We start from the raw sequence: 17,981 nt of genomic DNA, 5'->3' as shown, positions 1-17,981 counted from the left end.
GTATTGTACAATTTGTATATAATTTCCGTAAAACTCATTGACAAGCTGGGGCCTGACCCCGCGACCTCCGAATTGAAAATCGCAAGCTAACCTTTAGGCTACCAGCGCTTTTTTAGATATTTCCACACATGTTTAAGAATAAGGTTGCCTGGTAGAGAATGCCTCATTGCATTAAGTTCGCCTTTTATATTTTTTCCTTTGAGCAGTAAAGTTTAAATATATATACAATATAATATATATAAATATATTTACCGCGGTTGCATGCTGCAGCGACTCGGTTGGCTCTACTTTGGGTGAGATTTCCCGCAGCTATGAAAAACTTCATCCATTTTAGCGCTTTACTTTCCACGTACCATCCGTCTTTATCAAGCTGCAAAGCGTCAATTTATGATTATACTGTTAATAGTGCGAGCTGTGCGAGTGAGACATAATCCTCGAGCTTGATCCTCTATTTCGGGTCGTTTTCTCCAGTCTCCTGTGATCAACTGTCTTGTTCAGTGATAAAGATTAATTTAGTTTAGCAAAAAAGGTGACATTACTATTCGGTTCTATGTACAGCGAGCTGAAATACTTATTTGTACAAAGAGAGACCAAAATTTGATATTTCTTCGAGTGCTAATTTTGAGTCCCGCGCAAGCGAAAGATTCTATAATATAATCTATTTTAATCTTTAACGTAGTAAGGGACTCAAAAACTGTTTATATTACTTTATTAAGTGTTTTGTCTCGCATTGTGTTACTTACATAGTTGTAAGTTTTGTGTAGGTAATACTAATAACCCTATGGACAACAAAGTCTGAAAATAAATAAATAAAAAAAAAGCACACGAAATGTAAATCATATTGATCTCGAGTAGTACATATAACTTTTCACCTCATCAGTGATAACACATTAGACAACCTGAAATATGTAATCCTTCTTGATCACTTATTCACTCGCGTTTTCTTAAGATAGGTACTTATTCTAACAATTAAGTTTCATTATACCGCAATCAAACACAAAAACAAAACGAAATAAATTTCATTGATTTAAACTTTCACGATTTTTACACATTATCATGACCACGGGGACAACGTCGTCCTCGATACGTCGGAGGTAAATATTAAAACTTAAATACGCGATTGAGTCACCTTCTACAATTTAATAATGAAATACATTTCAGTAATATAATATAGAAATGACGAACATCAATTGACATTTCAATCGACAACTTTTATTTGTAAAAAATAAAACTGTAAGATACGGTCTGAATTGCGGATTATTTATTTTGGGTGATAATCTGTGAATTCTTAATTTCATTAATTGTACAATAAAATACGCAAAGTATAGGGTTTTTATCATTTTTTAATTTTATATTAATTAATTAATTATTAAGTATTTATGCTCATATGTATTTTGGAACGATGCGCTCTGACGTTTTTCGGAGGTCTATTATATACCGTCGAATTTCGTTTGAATATTTTTGTCTCTTTTTTGCTAACGACGTGAAAGGGACAGAGATAATAGAATCCAAGTATTTCGAACTTGTTTTAAGCCCCGCATGTTGAATGACATTTAAATATAAAGATCAATTGAATGTCATTTTGTCTCACTCATTGAACAAAATGCGATTTTGATCACTGTTTTTAAGTAGAAAAGTACCCTTGTTCGAGCTGCTGAGGTGAAAAATTACATGGACACAAATTATAAATGGAATTTAACCATAAAGTGAACCATCCGTGATCAGAGTAAATACTTACTATAAGTACCATCAACACTTACAATGCCAGTTTCCTTGTAGACACAAAGCTCAATGCAAATCTCCTTATGGTTGCATTCAGTAGCTATCTGGTTCCACCTTTCCTGTTGCTGTGCCTTAAAGTAATCGGAATATAATTAATAGTAAGTTGTAAACGAGAAATAATAGAAACCTATTAAATAGGAACCTGTACGGTTACCATCAGTTTCTCACTGACATAAACGCCGTCGAGAACGTAATTTACTTTCTATACATCCCGTTTGCACTAATATGCGAGTGCGAGCGGGATGTATAGAAAGTAAATTACGTTCTCGACGGCGTTTACGTCAGTGACAAACTGATGGTAACCGTACTGATGGGCGAAGCGCAGAGGGTTTTTATGACTCGAGTCTCGAGTTTACAATTAAAATAAGTACCTCCCGTGTTACATTTAGCACATTACGATACAAGTGTGAAAGTAGGAAATTCGCGACGAGTGGCGATGTTTTAAATCACTACCGAAGGGAGTGTTTTTAATCGACACGAGTTGCGAATAATTTATTTATTATTTAATTATAATTGCTTACATGTATGTATACGTCTTCAAGTAATAATCGTTTCAATACATGCTACCCATATCGGGTGTAACAGTGACAATTACCTTTTTAATACAGTTGCTCAAAAAGTGCTACTTTACGTAGCTGTTTAGCGTTCGCAAAGTTGTTTTTTGCAAACTAGTGCTTATTACTTTTCCAGCTTTTTAAAATTTAATTCTGACCGTAATCGATAGGTCCACACCAAAGAGTTTTGATGTTCAAAAATTTTATATAATTTTTATTCTGCCATTAAACATTTATTACGTAAAAAAGTATTATTACAAGATATAAAGTAAATATTAATTAGTTATTATATAAATAAAACGTTACACAGCGTGACCTTAGCCATTGGACAAACCCTGAAATCCCACGTAGGGTTACTTCTCAGAAATGCTCTAACGGTAATATTTTTTTTTAATTAGAACAAAAGATAAAGAAATAAATTATCAAACAAAAGTTATTTCCAATAATCGACAACAAAAAGAAACATATTGTATCAATCATTGGCAGTGCTTTTGACAATTTGTTTGGAAATGTGCGGCAATGATGACATTTGTCAAAAGTCAGAATCTTATGAATGTCATAAATAAAAAAGATAATCAAAACGGTCGAAGAAGGTTTCATACTATTTATTACCTCAGGAGCTACTAACACATACAGGTTGCTCCAAAGTAATAAAATAGTAATTTGTTAATGTCTTCGTAACCCCTACACCGATTGTTATGATACTTTGTATACTGGTTCTAAATACCCTAATGCATATGTAATTTTCGGCTTTGTCCAATGGCTAGGGACACCCTGTATAATACGATCGTTCTCAAAAAAAACTTATTTATTATTTGGCTGAATGGAACTATCATTACCACTTCGGCTGTCGTTAAGAGAAAAAAATAAAAAATAAAAAGTAAAACCGACGACCATTTTCACTTAAAATTTATTAGTATCAAAATAATTAACTCAAATTGCAACTGTAAGAGTGTTTTTGTATGAAATGAGTTAATGTGATTAATTTTTGCAATGTAAATCAACGCTGAACGTAGTTATAGTGCTGTATAATCTATCTATCTTCTACTCGTATCTATCTTCTATATATATATATATATATATATATATAAATGCAAGTGTCCTGACTGACTGACTGATTCATCAACGCAGAGCCGAAACTACAAAAGCCAGAAAGTTGAAATTTGCACACCAGATTGCGTTTATAAAGTGTACAATAGATAAGACGCGATTTTGAGAAATACAACCCCTAAGGGGGTTAAAAATGGGATGAAAGTTTGTATGGGGTTAAAGTTTTCTTTTAAGCTAGGAATTTGAAACTTGGTAAAAAGATATATTATTAAAATACAAGGCAACTTATTTCAACGTTTTTGAAAATGCATCCCCTAAGGTGGTGAAAAAGGGGTTGAAAGTTTGTATGGATATCAACATTTTTTTCGAGTGGTGGACTTGAATCTTTGCATTTAGGGATATTATTAGAAGACAGGTAAAGTAATTTCAGCGTTTTGTAAAATTCATCCCCTAACAGGGTTAAAAAGGGGTTGAAAATGTTAATCCATTACAAATGCTTTGAAACTTCTTAGAAAGGCATAATAGCCGATTACAAAAAAAAAGTGATTGCAACGTTTTTGGAAATTCAACCCCTAAGGGGGTTAAAAAGGCGATGAATGTTCGTCTTCGGGTGCAAATTTTATTTTAAGCTAGGAACTTGAAACTTTGTATAAAAGTATCAAATTCAAATACAAGAAAACTAATTTAAGCGTTTTAGAAAATTCATCCCCCAAGGTGGTGAAAAAGGGGTTGAAAGTTTGTATGGATATCAAACATTTTTTCGAGCGCGGGACTAGAATCTTTGTATTTGGGGATATTATTAGAAGACAAAAAAAGTTATGTCAGCGTTTTGTAATATTCATCCCCTAACAGGATTAAAAAGGGGATGAAAGTTTGTATGGGGTTAAAGTTTTCTTTTGAACTAGGAATTCGAAACTTCGTAGAAAGATATATTATTGAAATACAAGAAATCTAATTTCAGCGTTTTTGAAAAGTCATCCCCTAAGGTGGTGAAAAAGTGGTTGAAAGTTTGTATGGATATCAAAAAATTTTTCGAGTGGTGGACTTGAATCTTTGTATTTAGGGATATTATTAGTAGACAGGAAAAGTAATTTCAGCGTTTTGTAAAATTCATCCCCTAACAGGGTTATAAAGGGGTTGAAACTTTGAATCCATTACAAATGGTTTTGAAACTTCTTAGAAAGGCATAATAGCCGATTACAAAAAAAGTAATTGCAACGTTTTTGGAATTTCAACCCCTCACGGGGGATTAAAGTTCGTCTGCGGGTGAAAATTTTATTTTAAGCTAGGAACTTGAAACTTTGTAAACAGGTATTTAATTTAAAAAAATAAGTTCAAAAACTAAAACCCGACTACTGCAAATCGCGCTCTAAAAAAAGTATGAAACAAGATAGAATTCTTATCTGAAATTATCATATAGGAAAATTATAAGAGTTATCATTTTTTTATATATTTACAGAGATATTCAAAGGATCGCCGTGGACGTATGCCACGATTATAAACTTTAAGGTAAAGTGGCATACGACCACGGCTATCCTCTGAATCTCTGTAAATATATAAAAAAATGATAACTCTTATAATTTTCCTATATGATAATTTCAGATAAGAATTCTATCTTGTTTCATACTTTTCAACCGACGAAAAAAACGGAACAGGTTCTCAAGTCGACGCGTATTTTTTTTTTTTTTTTTTTTTTATGTATGACCACGCATAACTTTTCACAGAGATGTTCGATTTTGATAATTATTTTTTTATTGGAAAGGGTATACCCCGAAGTTGGTCCCATATAAATTTGGAAAAAAAAATTCAACCTTAAGGGTAGGAAAATAGGGGATGATTGATTTTTTCACTCACCGATTGTAACGTATGACCACGCACAACTTTTTACAGAGTAGTCGTAATAATAATAAAAATTTGGAAAAAAATCCTACCCTAAGGGTGGGAAAATAGGGGTAATTTATTTATATTACAGAACAAAATAATAGTTAAAGTAGGATTATTAATATAACAGTTAATAGCTAAAGCAAGGTAGGTAGCTATTTTAAAAGTAATCCAAAATTAAGCATGTAAAAATTTGTATAAATTATAGCCACAGAAAATTATAAAATAAAAACTTTTTAACAAAAAAAAATAACCGCCGAAAAAAAACTAAAAGGAAATAAAAAAACCGGCACTAACACGAAACGAATCGACCAACAAAAACAATAGCGCACTGAAAAGAAAAAAATAATTATTTTGTCTTCAATAACGCAAGTGAATACCTATGAACTATGTATATACATAGGGGCTATTCATAAATTACGTCATTTCAAATTAGGGGGGGGGGTCTGGACATCGGATGATGGTTGCATGACGTAGGAGGAAACGGGGTCATTCGAAGCATGATTTTTGGATGATGTTAGGGGGGGGGGGTCGAAAATCGTCAAAAATCGATGACGTAATTTATGGACAGCCCCATACTTCTGAAATCAATCACACAAATCTGCGTATTTATATATTTACAATCTGTTATTTTTGGAGTCGGTGCCAGCCTCAAACAAACTTGAGCACCTTAGTGAAGCACCTGCACCGACTCCAAAAATAACAGATTGTAAATATATTATATATATTTTTTTTGTTAAAATGTTTTTAAGAGCGCGATTTGCAGTAGTCGGGTTTTAGTTTTTGAACTTTTTTTATTTAATTAACTTTGGGGTCAGGATTTCGTTACTTACAATAATATTTGAAGTCACCTTCGGCGCCTGGCTTTGGAACGCGTACAGCGAGCCTCGTACGTCGGGCTACGCCCGACTCTTTTAGTATGAGGGCGCCTTCGGCGCCCGGCTTTGGAAGGCGTACATCGTGCCTCGTACGTCGGGCTACGCCCGACTCTTTTAGTAGGAGGGCGCCGAAGGCGCCCGGTTTTGGAACGCATACAGCGAGCCTCGTACGTCGGGCTACGCCCGACTCTTTTAGTATGAGGGCGCCGAAGGCGCCCGGCTTTGGAACGCGTACATCGTGCTTCGAACGTCGGGCTACGCCCGACTCTTTTAGTATGAGGGCGCCGAAGGCGCCCGGCTTTGGAACGCGTACAGCGAGCCTCGTACGTCGGGCTACACCCGACTCTTTTAGTATGAGGGCGCCGAAGGCGCCCGGCATTGGTACGTGTACATCGTGCTTCGTACGTCGGGCTACGCCCGACTCTTTTAGTATGAGGGGGCCGAAGGCGCCCGGTTTTGGAACGCGTACAGCGAGCCTAATACGTCGGGCTACGCCCGACTCTTTTAGTATGAGGGCGCCGAAGGCGCCCGGCTTTGGAACGCGTACATCGTGCTTCGAACGTCGGGCTACGCCCGACTCTTTTAGTATGAGGGCGCCGAAGGCGCCCGGTTTTGGAACGCGTACAGCGAGCCTCGTACGTCGGGCTACGCCCGACTCTTTTAGTATGAGGGCGCCTTCGGCGCCCGGCTTTGGAAGGCGTACATCGTGCGTCGTACGTCGGGCTACGCCCGACTCTTTTAGTATGAGGGCGCCGAAGGCGCCCGGCTTTTGAACGCGTACATCGTGCTTCGTACGTCGGGCTATGCTCGACTCTTTTAGTATGAGGGCTCCGAAGGCGCCCGGCTTTGGAACGCGTACATCGAGCCTCATACGTCGGGCTACGCCCGACTCTTTATATTATGAGGGCGCCGAAAGCGCCCGGCTTGTTTCATACTTTTTAGAGCGCGATTTGCAGTAGTCGGGTTTTAGTTTTTGAACTTTTTTTTATTTAATTAATTTTGGGGTCAGGATTTCGTTACTTACAATAATATTTGAAGTCACCTTCGGCGCCTGGCTTTGGAACGCGTACAGCGAGCCTCGTACGTCGGGCTACGCCCGACTCTTTTAGTATGAGGGCGCCTTCGGCGCCCGGCTTTGGAAGGCGTACATCGTGCCTCGTACGTTGGGCTACGCCCGACTCTTTTAGTATGAGGGCGCCGAAGGCGCCCGGCTTTTGAACGCGTACATCGTGCTTCGTACGTCGGGCTATGCTCGACTCTTTTAGTATGAGGGCGCCGAAGGCGCCCGGCTTTGGAACGCGTACAGCGAGCCTCATACGTCGGGCTACGCCCGACTCTTTTTAGTATGAGGGCGCCGAAAGCGCCCGGCTTTGGAACGCGTACATCGTGCTTCGTACGTCGGGCTACGCCCGACTCTTTTAGTATGAGGGCGCCGAAGGCGCCCGGCTTTGGAACGCGTACAGCGAGCCTCGTACGTCGGGCTATGCCCGACTCTTTTAGTATGAGGGCGCCGAAGGCGCCCGGCATTGGTACGTGTACATCGTGCTTCGGACGTCGGGCTACGCCCGACTCTTTTAGTATGAGGGGGCCGAAGGCGCCCAGTTTTGGAACGCGTACAGCGAGCCTCGTACGTCGGGCTACGCCCGACTCTTTTAGTATGAGGGGGCCGAAGGCGCCCGGTTTTGGAACGCGTACAGCGAGCCTCGTACGTCGGGCTACGCCCGACTCTTTTAGTATGAGGGCGCCAAAGGCGCCCGGCTTTGGAACGCGTACATCGTGATTCGAACGTCGGGCTACGCCCGACTCTTTTAGTATGAGGGCGCCGAAGGCGCCCGGTTTTGGAACGCGTACAGCGAGCCTCGTACGTCGGGCTACGCCCGAGTCTTTTAGTATGAGGGCGCCGAAGGCGCCCGGCTTTGGAACGCATACATCGTGCTTCGTACGTCGGGCTACGGCCGACTCTTTTAGTATAAGGGCGCCGAAGGCGCCCGGCTTTGGATCGCGTACAGCGAGCCTCGTACGTCGGGCTACGTCCGACTCTTATAGTATGAGGGCGCCGAAGGCGCCCGGCTTTGGAACGCGTACATCGTGCCTCGTACGTCGGGCTACGCCCGACTCTTTTAGTATGAGGGCGCCGAAGGCGCCCGGCTTTGGAACGCGTACATCAGGCCTAGTACGTTGGGCTACGCCCGACTCTTTTAATATGAGGGTGCCGAAGGCGCCCGGCTTTGGACCGCGTACAACGCGCCACGTACATCGGGCTACGCCTGACCCTTGTAGTGTCGCCTTTTGGACCGAGTCCGGTGCGTCACATAGGTACGTTTCAGTATGCTTCGCCTGACCACTGCGAATTTTAACGAGGTGAATATACTAAGATTACTAAGCAACTTTTACCATGGGACCTAACCCGATCTCTTTAAAAAAATTGCTGATCTGTACTTCTATACCTATTCACGTTATAAAATATTGCAGGTCATTTAAAAAAAACACCATGTATATAGCGGCCAAACAAATTTCTTTTGAAAAATCCTTCTTGTATCGCCGTAGTCGCGTAACACGCGGATAGATAGAATCCAGAGCGATTGTAGATTCGTAGTTCGAATTACCTACCAGATAAATTAATGTTTTATCGGGTGCATGCAAGCAAATCCGGGTGCAAAAGCTAACAATATGTATATATTTGAAATGTGCTAATTGAGCTCTTTCAAATGATATACAACACGTCATCATTACTTATTTTTATTTTTTTGGTTCGTGACTTTATGACCTCTAGAGGGCGCCGTGTTCATTTTTTTGTGACGTCATATAGCCTATAACCAGCGGACGATTAAGGCGACTCGAATGACACGTCGTTTGTCAAATTCCAATGAGTACTTTAGAAATTATGAGGGAACAGATTAACATACATACATACATACCCACAAACATACCGGTCAAAATCATAACCCTCCTTTTGCGTTGCCGTAGTCGGGTAAAATACAAGAAAACTAATTTCAGCGTTTTTGAAAATTCATCCTTTATGGTGGTGAAAACGGGGTTGAAAGTTTACATGGATAATTAAATTTTTTTCGAGCGCGGGATTTGAATCTTTGTATTTGGGGATATTATTAGAAGACAATAATAGTGGTTTCAGCGATTTGTAAAATTCATCCCCTAACAGGGTTAAAATGGGGTTCAAAGTTTGAATCCATTACAAATGCTTTGAAACTTCTTAGAAAGACATAGGTAATAGCTGATTACAAAAAAAAATAATTGCAACGTTTTTGGAAATTCAACCCCTAAGGGGGTTAATAAGGGGATGAAAGTTCGTCTTGGGGTGTTAATTTAATTTTAAGCTAGGAACTTGAACTTTTTGCAAAAAAAGGTATTAAATTAATAACATGAAAACTAATTCAAGCATTTTAGACCGGGAGACAGTGACACATTTTACTGGGTCATTTGTACCAGTATGGCGGTTCATCAGATGTCTAAGTACGTAATGAAGGAAAGAAAAATGATGGTCATAGCGCTGGTACTGGCGGCCCAATCGCGTGGGCGTTAGTCGAAATCGTTTAGCAAAAAAAAAAAATTAACTCCCTTGCGGCGGTATGGCGGCCATTTGGAACCATCCGAAAAGTATGGCATGGTGATGTCCATGAATGGCTGCTCGACGATGATCACCTGTGCAGAAATTACCTTGGCACAAATGATTGAATTGTTTTTTTTTTAATTAATGTGTTCGCCGCAGTATGGCGGGCTGTAAGTCACACCGGAGAAGTATGGCATTACGCTACCGCCTACTTCTTTTTTATGGACTATCGGAAAATACGAGGATTTTTGTGGAACAAATCGTTCGAAACTCGTATTTTATCCGACACGTTCGACTAACGCCCACGCGATTGGGCCGCCGGTGCCAGCGCTATGACCATCATTTTTCTTTCCTTCATTACGTACTTAGTCCCCTGACGAACCGCCATACTGGTACAAATGACCCAGTAAAACGTGTCACTATCTTCCGGTCTATTTTTGAAAATCATCCCCCAAGGTGGTGAGAAAGGGGTTGAAAGTTTGTATGGAGATCAGATATTTTGTGAGTGCGGAACTTGAATCTTTGTATAAGGGCATATGTGATGATGTCCTTCCAGACGTATCCGTCGACGGCGACACCCGAACAAATCAGTATAAGGTATTGAGTAAAGCCTGACGTGCATGGGCTCGAACCTGACTTGCGAAACCGAGTTTTGTTTTAAACTTCCGGCCGCAAGATATGCAGTAAAGCTCGCCATTTGAGTCGTAAGTGTATGTTTAGGAGGGCTTGGGCCGAGATTTTCGAAGCTGGCGTTTAGCGTCAAGATCTTCGAGGCGTGCACTTTCGAAGTCGTTGAGACCAGTGTTGACCGCAGTTCGCCAGTCCAATCTCCGAGTTGCAAGCTCCTCCCACGACTCACACGATATGCCGGTGGCCGACAGGTGGCGTTTCAGGACGTCCTTGTACCGCAGATATTGTCCACCGGCCTTGCGTTTACCCGAAGCTAGTTCGGAGTAAAACACAACTTTAGGCAATCTTGATGGTGGCATGCGTACAAGGTGTCCACACCAACGCAGTTGACCATTCATGAGTAGGCATTCCATACCCGACATGCCAATACGACGCAGAACCTCCGAGTTTGGAACACGATCCTGCCATCTCAGCCGAAGAATTGCCCGGAGACACTTTAAATGAAAAGAGTCTAGACGTTTGATGTCTCCCTTGTACAGGCACCAGGTCTCCGAAGCATAAAGCAACAAAGGTAAAATGATTGCTTTGTAAACGGCGAGTTTAGTGCGGAGGCTAAGGTCGTGTGATTTCCAAACTCGTTGATTGAGTCCGCCAAAGGCTGCGGCAGCTTTTCCGATCCTTGAAGATATCTCGGACTCCCAAGGTAACGAAAAGTTCCTACTTCTTCTAAAGCATTGCCGCTGAGGTAAACAGCAGCGTCGTTCGCAGATTTGCCTCGTGCAGGTTGTTTAAGAATCTGGGTTTTCGACGCGCTGATCACCAATCCGAACTTACGACAAGAATCGTCTAAGTTGTCCACATACATTTGCAAATCATCTAGGGTAAGGCAAACGTCATCAGCGTAGAGAACTTCTGTGATTGCAGTTGAGTGGACTTTTTGCTTAACTCTGAGTCGCGCAAGGTCAAATATACTTTTGTCCATTCGAAAATTTACCATGATCTGATGGTTACATTTCTGAAGGGCATCGTTCAATACCGCGGAAAAGTAAATAGCAAATAGGGTCGGAGCCATGACACAGCCCTGTTTAACGCCGCTAGTTACCGGAAACTGCTCTGTGTAAGCGCTTTGGTGACGCACGCGGGCACTCATGCCCTCGTGAAATTGGCGCACCAAGTTGACAAATTTCACAGAGCACCCGCACTTCTCTAGGACGGTCCACAGGGCTGACCTAAGAACACGGTCAAAGGCTTTTTCTAAGTCCACAAAACACAAATAGAGGTCACGGTGTTGTTCAAGGCTTTTTTCTTGCATTTGCTTGACAACAAAGATGGCATCAACCGTACCTCTATTTGGCCGAAACCTACATTGGGATTCAGGAAGGAAGCTCTCGGCGAGTGTATTAAGGCGCCTGTTGATAATATGGGCAAGTATTTTGCCAGCTACAGAAAGTAGGGCGATCCCTCTGAAAGAACCGCAGTCTGATAGGTCCCCTTTGCCTTTGTACAGTTTGGTAATGGAGGCATCCTTCCAGTCTTGTGGTACAGTCTCAAGGTCCCATATGCAGTTGATAAGCTCAAACAGCCTAGGGGCATACGTACCTATTATGAGAATACAAGAAAAGTAATTTCAGCAACCAACATCAAAATCCACTTGACAACCCTTAAACAGGTTGTGTATCTATAGGTACCACATAGCAAATGTTTTTTTTGACGAGCAGAATAAATACAACGACCACTAAATGTCATAGCCATAAAGTCTATAAAGTGGGTGATTTCCGAACGTAAAAAAATGGGAGGTGTCTAAACAAATTTCTTTGACATTTTAGTTGTCAAGTTCAAATCGACAACAAATGGCAGTTTTTGTACGATTTTCCCGCTATAAAAGTACGCTACACCGAAAAAAAGTCCTGTAAGTATTTATTGTTGTATTTTTTTGGTAGATTATTAGATAATGTATGTTTAGTAAGTCATAATTTACCTTAGTTATTGTGTTCTGATAAAATATTCGCTCTAAAAGTTTGTGGTTCGTATGAACCCTCTGCCCGTTTGGGGCACGTTCTAGTGGTATCTAAGTGGCCACTGCCCTGCAAGGAGTTTACGCGTCATTTAAGGGTAAGATTTATGACTATGAATGAACCCTCATAGTACAAATTAACATATTTTCCTTTGGGTTTTAAATTAAATATTTATTCAACGGTTAGTTTTACGAGCCACGACATACGCGTGAGCCAAGCAAGTGCTGGCAGTTAGTGTATTTTGTGACGCAAGTAAAAATGTGACATGCACATGACTTACCCTTAAAACTACTCTCTATAGCTAACAAGGCAGTGGCCATATATGTACCACATAGCACCATTTTTAACGGGCAGTGGGCATATAAAAACCACCGAGGCTTTTTTATTGAATTAATGATAATAAAAATAAAACAAGAAATTACTTTTCTTTTAATGCTATTAGCTACCGGAATGAGTAATCAAAAGTAAAAAATGCATCAAGCCTGTTTAAGGGTTAAAACTTCATACAACTTGCTAAAAAAGAAAAGAAGATACTTAATTTCAACATTGCTTGGATATGAAAATTATAGGTAGTAAAAATGTAAAATGTTGAAGATAAGATTCCACAACAGGCAACAGCTAGTATACAATATCATTCAAGTTCAAGGGAAAATCGTAACTCATGCAACCAATTTTTGTTTTATTTTGATTTTTTCGCAAATGTATTAAAAAAACGTCGTTCAATGTACGTGTGGAAGTGTTATTATTTACTTGTCCCGTGTCTTATATTCGCCTACAGCTCATAAAAGACATCTCGGGACTCGTAAATAATAACACACTTTCCACACTTGCATTGAAATGTACTATTTCACACGTATATTGTACAACGTTTTACAGTACGTATGGCCCTTTAAATTTTCGACATACGCACGTGTAGTGCTAGTTACGGCACTAGGGCGATAAATTAGCACCATATGTACTGTAAATAACTATTTAATGAACTCTTTATTTAAAATGGCTAAGTGCAATAAAAAATCATAACTGATAAAATGGGTTATAACAACTGCTAAACCTGCGTGAAAAACCACGCTTTACAAGCAAGTGTGATGACAGTTATTCGTCACCCAAGAGAGCAGAGCGGCAATCCTTTTGCTTGATTCATAATAGTTTGAATAATTTTGAAATGTTTATGTTATTTCTACTTTATAATCACGAGCTCGTTCGATTCTCATAGGTTCCTACAAAAAAAGTGTTCCAAGATTTGTATTTCCAATTTGTTACCGTTATATCCATTTCGGCCTCGTCCTTGCTCCCGGCCTCGACACCCATTACCTATTAACATAAAATATAATTACTAATTACAAAATAGGTATAGAAAACTGACCATAAGGCAGGGGAGGTCCTATCCTGCTGAAGGTGGATGGTGGATGTTTGCAATGCCTTCAATTCCGTAGACAGAGGCGCCTTGTTGACCCAAACAAAAGTCCACATTCCTTTGACATTAATTATTTTGGCTATGCTATAGTTCTCATTCAAAATTATAAAACCGGATAAGTGCGAGTCGGACTCGCGCACGAAGAGTTCCGTACCATTAGGTACGCAAAAAACGGCAAAAATGTTAGACAGTTGAAATTTTCACAGATGATGTATTTTAATAACAAAACTTCCGTGTGACACAGACATATTAAATATATTAAGAACGGGTCACTCACGTATTATAAGTAAAAAAACGTACGTGAGTGACCCTTTCTTAATATAATATTTAAGATGATGTATTTATTATATGTTGCCGCTATAAAAACAAATACTAAAAAAGTACGTTCGTTACACTTGGTTTTTGGTCCGACACCTTTACTACGGGTTTTTAAAGACGTTCACCTAACGTTTCACGTCAAAATGTAAGAAATAAATCGATATTAATATTAAATGAAGAATAATATAAAAAAACCGGACAAGTGCCAGTCGGACTCGCCCACCGAGGGTTCCGTACTTTTTAGTATTTGTTGTTATAGCGGCAACAGAAATACATCATCTGTGAAAATTTCAACTAGCTATCACGGTTCATGAGATACAGCCTGGTGACAGACGGACGGACAGCGGAGTCTTAGTAATAGGGTCCCGTTTTTACCCTTTGGGTACGGAACCCTAAAAATACAATCTTGCGTAATAAAAAAATAATTTATAGTGCGTGGCGGTAACGATTTCCATACAAATGGAACTATGTCCAAAGTCAAAGATTAAAAATGTTTACTAAAACACTGAATTTGGCATTTTAAAAGTTTAAATATAATGTTTTAATATTTTCTTCATGCGTTTTTGCCCTTTTTTGGTACAAATTTGTTGTTTTTATTTTTCTTCCATACAAACTTTCTCCGCCCCATTTCCCCCCCTTAAGGGTAGATATTTATAAATTTGTTTTTATAACTAACTTATACCTTTTGTAATTCATCGATGTTCAAACTTTCAGGTTAAAATGTTCAGTAGTTTAGGATCTACATGTGTTTGAGCTAAAGGCATTTTATTTCATAATATCATATACATTATAATATCTAACGAAATTCTGCTTACTTCCAGACATCATACAATCTAAACCCCTGAAGATATGAAGCTGAAATTTTCAACATCAATTAAATGCAACAGGTTTAAGTTTGAAATAAAATCATCATCATCATCATCATCATATCAGCCAGAGGACGTCCACTGCTGGACATAGGCCTCCCCCAAAGAGTGCCACAATGACCGGTCTTGCGCTACCCGCATCCAGCGGACTCCCGCGACCTTTACCAGGTCGTCAGTCCACCTTGTGGGGGGTCTACCCACGTTGCGCCTTCCGATACGTGGTCGCCACTCGAGAACCTTTCCGCCCCAACGGCCATCGGTTCTACGGGCAATGTGCCCCGCCCACTGCCACTTAAGTTTAGCGATTCGGAGGGCTATATCGGTTACTTTGGTTCTGCTGCGGATGGCCTCATTTCTGATGCGATCACGCAGAGAGACTCCAAGCATAGCCCTCTCCATTGCCCTTTGGGTGACTTTGAGCCTTCTTATGAGGCACACAGTAAGCGGCCACGTTTCAGTTCCATATGTCATCACTGGCAACACACACTGGTCGAAGACTTTCGTCTTGAGACACTGCGGAATATTGGACAAAAAGATGTGCCGTAGCTGCCCAAACGCTGCCCAACCGAGTCGGATTCGTCGATTAACCTCTTTCTCGAAGTTGGACCTACCTAACTGGACAGTCTGTCCTAGGTATATATAATCGTCTACAACTTCAAGTGTAAAGTCTCCGATTGTAACAGGAGTTGGTTCTACACGGGCATTTGACATGATCTTCGTCTTGTCCATGTTCATCCTCAGACCAACTCGCTCGGAAGCTTTACTGAGGTCATCGAGCATCATAATCAAATCCTCCGTAGTCTCAGCCAAGATTACTATATCGTCCGCAAACCGAAGGTGAGTGATGTACTCGCCGTTTATGTTAATGCCAAGCCTTCTCCAGTCCAAAGTCTTGAAAACATCCTCCAATGCAGCGGTAAACAGTTTAGGAGAAATAACATCCCCTTGCCTGACTCCCCGCTGCAACGGAATAGGTTTCGAATTCCGGTCCTGGAGTCGGACTGACATAGTGGCGTTCTCGTACAAACACTTCAGCACTTCGATATAGCGGTAATCCACTTGGCACCTTTGGAGAGATTGTAGTACAGCCCAGGTTTCAATCGAATCGAAGGCTTTCTCGTAGTCCACAAACGCTAAGCAGAGAGGCAGGTTATACTCCTCAGTCTTCTGTATTACCTGACGGAGCGTATGGATGTGGTCTACGGTACTAAAGCCTCTTCGGAAACCGGCTTGCTCATGAGGCTGGAAGTCATCTAGCCTGCGTGCGAGACGGTTCGTAATGACTCTTGAAAACAGTTTATAGACATGGCTCAGAAGTGAGATGGGTCGGTAGTTCTTGAGTAGGGCATTGTCACCCTTTTTGAAGAACAACACCACCACACCTCTGTTCCATGCCTTAGGCGTTCTCCCTTCGAGTAAGACGGAGTCGAACAACTTCTGAAGGGCCATAAGGACCGGTTTACCACCCGCCTTCCGAAGTTCGGCTGTGATTCTGTCTTCACCGGGTGCCTTGTTGTTTTTGAGCTGTTTGAGAGCCATTCTAATCTCGTACAGGCTGATCTCCGGGATGTCTTCGGTATAATGTCGGGTCAATCTAGCTCTAGAGTCTTCTGCTAGACCAACTTCGGGACTTTTAGTCGATGTGTATAGCTGTCCATAAAAGCTCTCTATCTCACCCAGGAGCTCGGGTCTGGATGAAACGATTCTACCATCCTCAGTTTTTAATTTGGCGAGCTGGCTTTGCCCAATAGACAGATCTCGTGCGAAAACTTTAGAGCCCTTATTCCGCTCGATGGCCTCTTCAATACGACTTGTATTGAATTGGCGCAGATCACGGGTAAGGGACTTAGAGATCCGTCTATTGAGCCACCGATATAATGTCGCATCTTCTGTAGATTGTAGAACCATTCTTCTCCTTTCCTCCAAGAGTCCCCGAGTAGAGTTAGAAAGCCTTTTGGTTCTGTTTGTCCGCTGGGCCTTAAAGAACTTAGACCCCGTGCTATGGACAGGTTCCACAAAGCCGTCGTTGAATTCGTCCACATCGCCGCCTAGGCAATCGAAACGGTTTTGGAGTTCCAGCTGGAAGCTCTCGGGGTTTTGGATTTGGACTGCTGCTGGACGGAGCGTAGACCTCATCAGTCGAGAGCGCTCTAACTTAATAGATATATTCAATGTGCCTCTCACCAGACGGTGATCACTTCCGGTTTTGACCATATTGATCACAGAGACATCATTGAATATATGCTTCTTTGTCGACATGATGAAGTCAATCTCGTTTTTAGTTGCACCGTCGGGACTCATCCAGGTCCACTTTCTGTGCTCGCGTTTCTTGAAGAAGGAGTTCATCATGTAGAGTCCCTCCTTCTCCAAGAAGCCAGCCAGTAGGTGGCCCCGGTGGTTCCGAATTCCAACTCCAAATTGCCCCACTCTCAGCTCTTCACCATCTCTCTTACCCAGTTTCGCGTTGAAGTCTCCCATGACAACGGTGAAGTAGGTTTTGAAGCTATGCATGGCTTTCGAAATATCCTCATACATATCCATATCCACCTCGTCGTCGGAGCGTGTCGAAGTCGGCGCATACACCTGTATGACCTTCAACGAGTACCTCTTGGATACTCTGAGTATAAGGTACGCCACCCTAGCCGACACACTCTCGATCTTCACTACGTTGTTCACGAGGGACTTGTGGACGATGAACCCGACACCTCCCTGGGACTGTTGGTCGCCATCCCGGAAATAAAGCAAGTTGCCGGACTTAAGCGTTATCGTGTCCTCCCCCTCTCCTCGGACTTCAGATAACCCTATGATATCCTAGCGCAACTTGCTCAATCCTTCCTCCAGTTCCACTATCTTATCGTCGGTCCGCAGTGTACGCGTATTGTATGTTGCCAGGGCCAGGAGTCGTCGGTGGTGGTAGCCGGACCTTTGCCGGAGATTCTTAGCACCCCTGACCCCGCTAATACCCTGGCCGTTACCATAACCAGGGCACCGGGGGTCGCCGGAACCTCGGGGCCGTGGTTTATGT

The 17,981-nt window shown here is 41.5% G+C and overlaps 1 protein-coding gene across 1 annotated transcript in view; it reads right to left on the bottom strand.

Annotated features, from left to right (window-relative positions):
• Positions 1-17,981, bottom strand: part of LOC134804062 (uncharacterized) — a 211,024-nt gene that overhangs the window by 158,398 nt on the left and 34,645 nt on the right. Inside the window, exons 6-8 of the mRNA XM_063776958.1 lie at positions 13,619-13,669; positions 1,761-1,853; positions 253-370 (exon numbers count right to left, since the gene is read on the bottom strand). Coding sequence (XP_063633028.1) covers positions 253-370; positions 1,761-1,853; positions 13,619-13,669 — 262 coding nt within the window. The remainder of the gene's footprint in view (positions 1-252; positions 371-1,760; positions 1,854-13,618; positions 13,670-17,981) is intronic.

The sequence above is a fragment of the Cydia splendana genome, chromosome Z, assembly GCF_910591565.1.
Source record: "Cydia splendana chromosome Z, ilCydSple1.2, whole genome shotgun sequence".
Classification (NCBI taxonomy): domain Eukaryota; kingdom Metazoa; phylum Arthropoda; class Insecta; order Lepidoptera; family Tortricidae; genus Cydia; species Cydia splendana.
The sequence above is the reverse complement of the archived record's forward strand: the minus strand, read 5'-3'. Positions and strand labels throughout refer to the sequence as shown.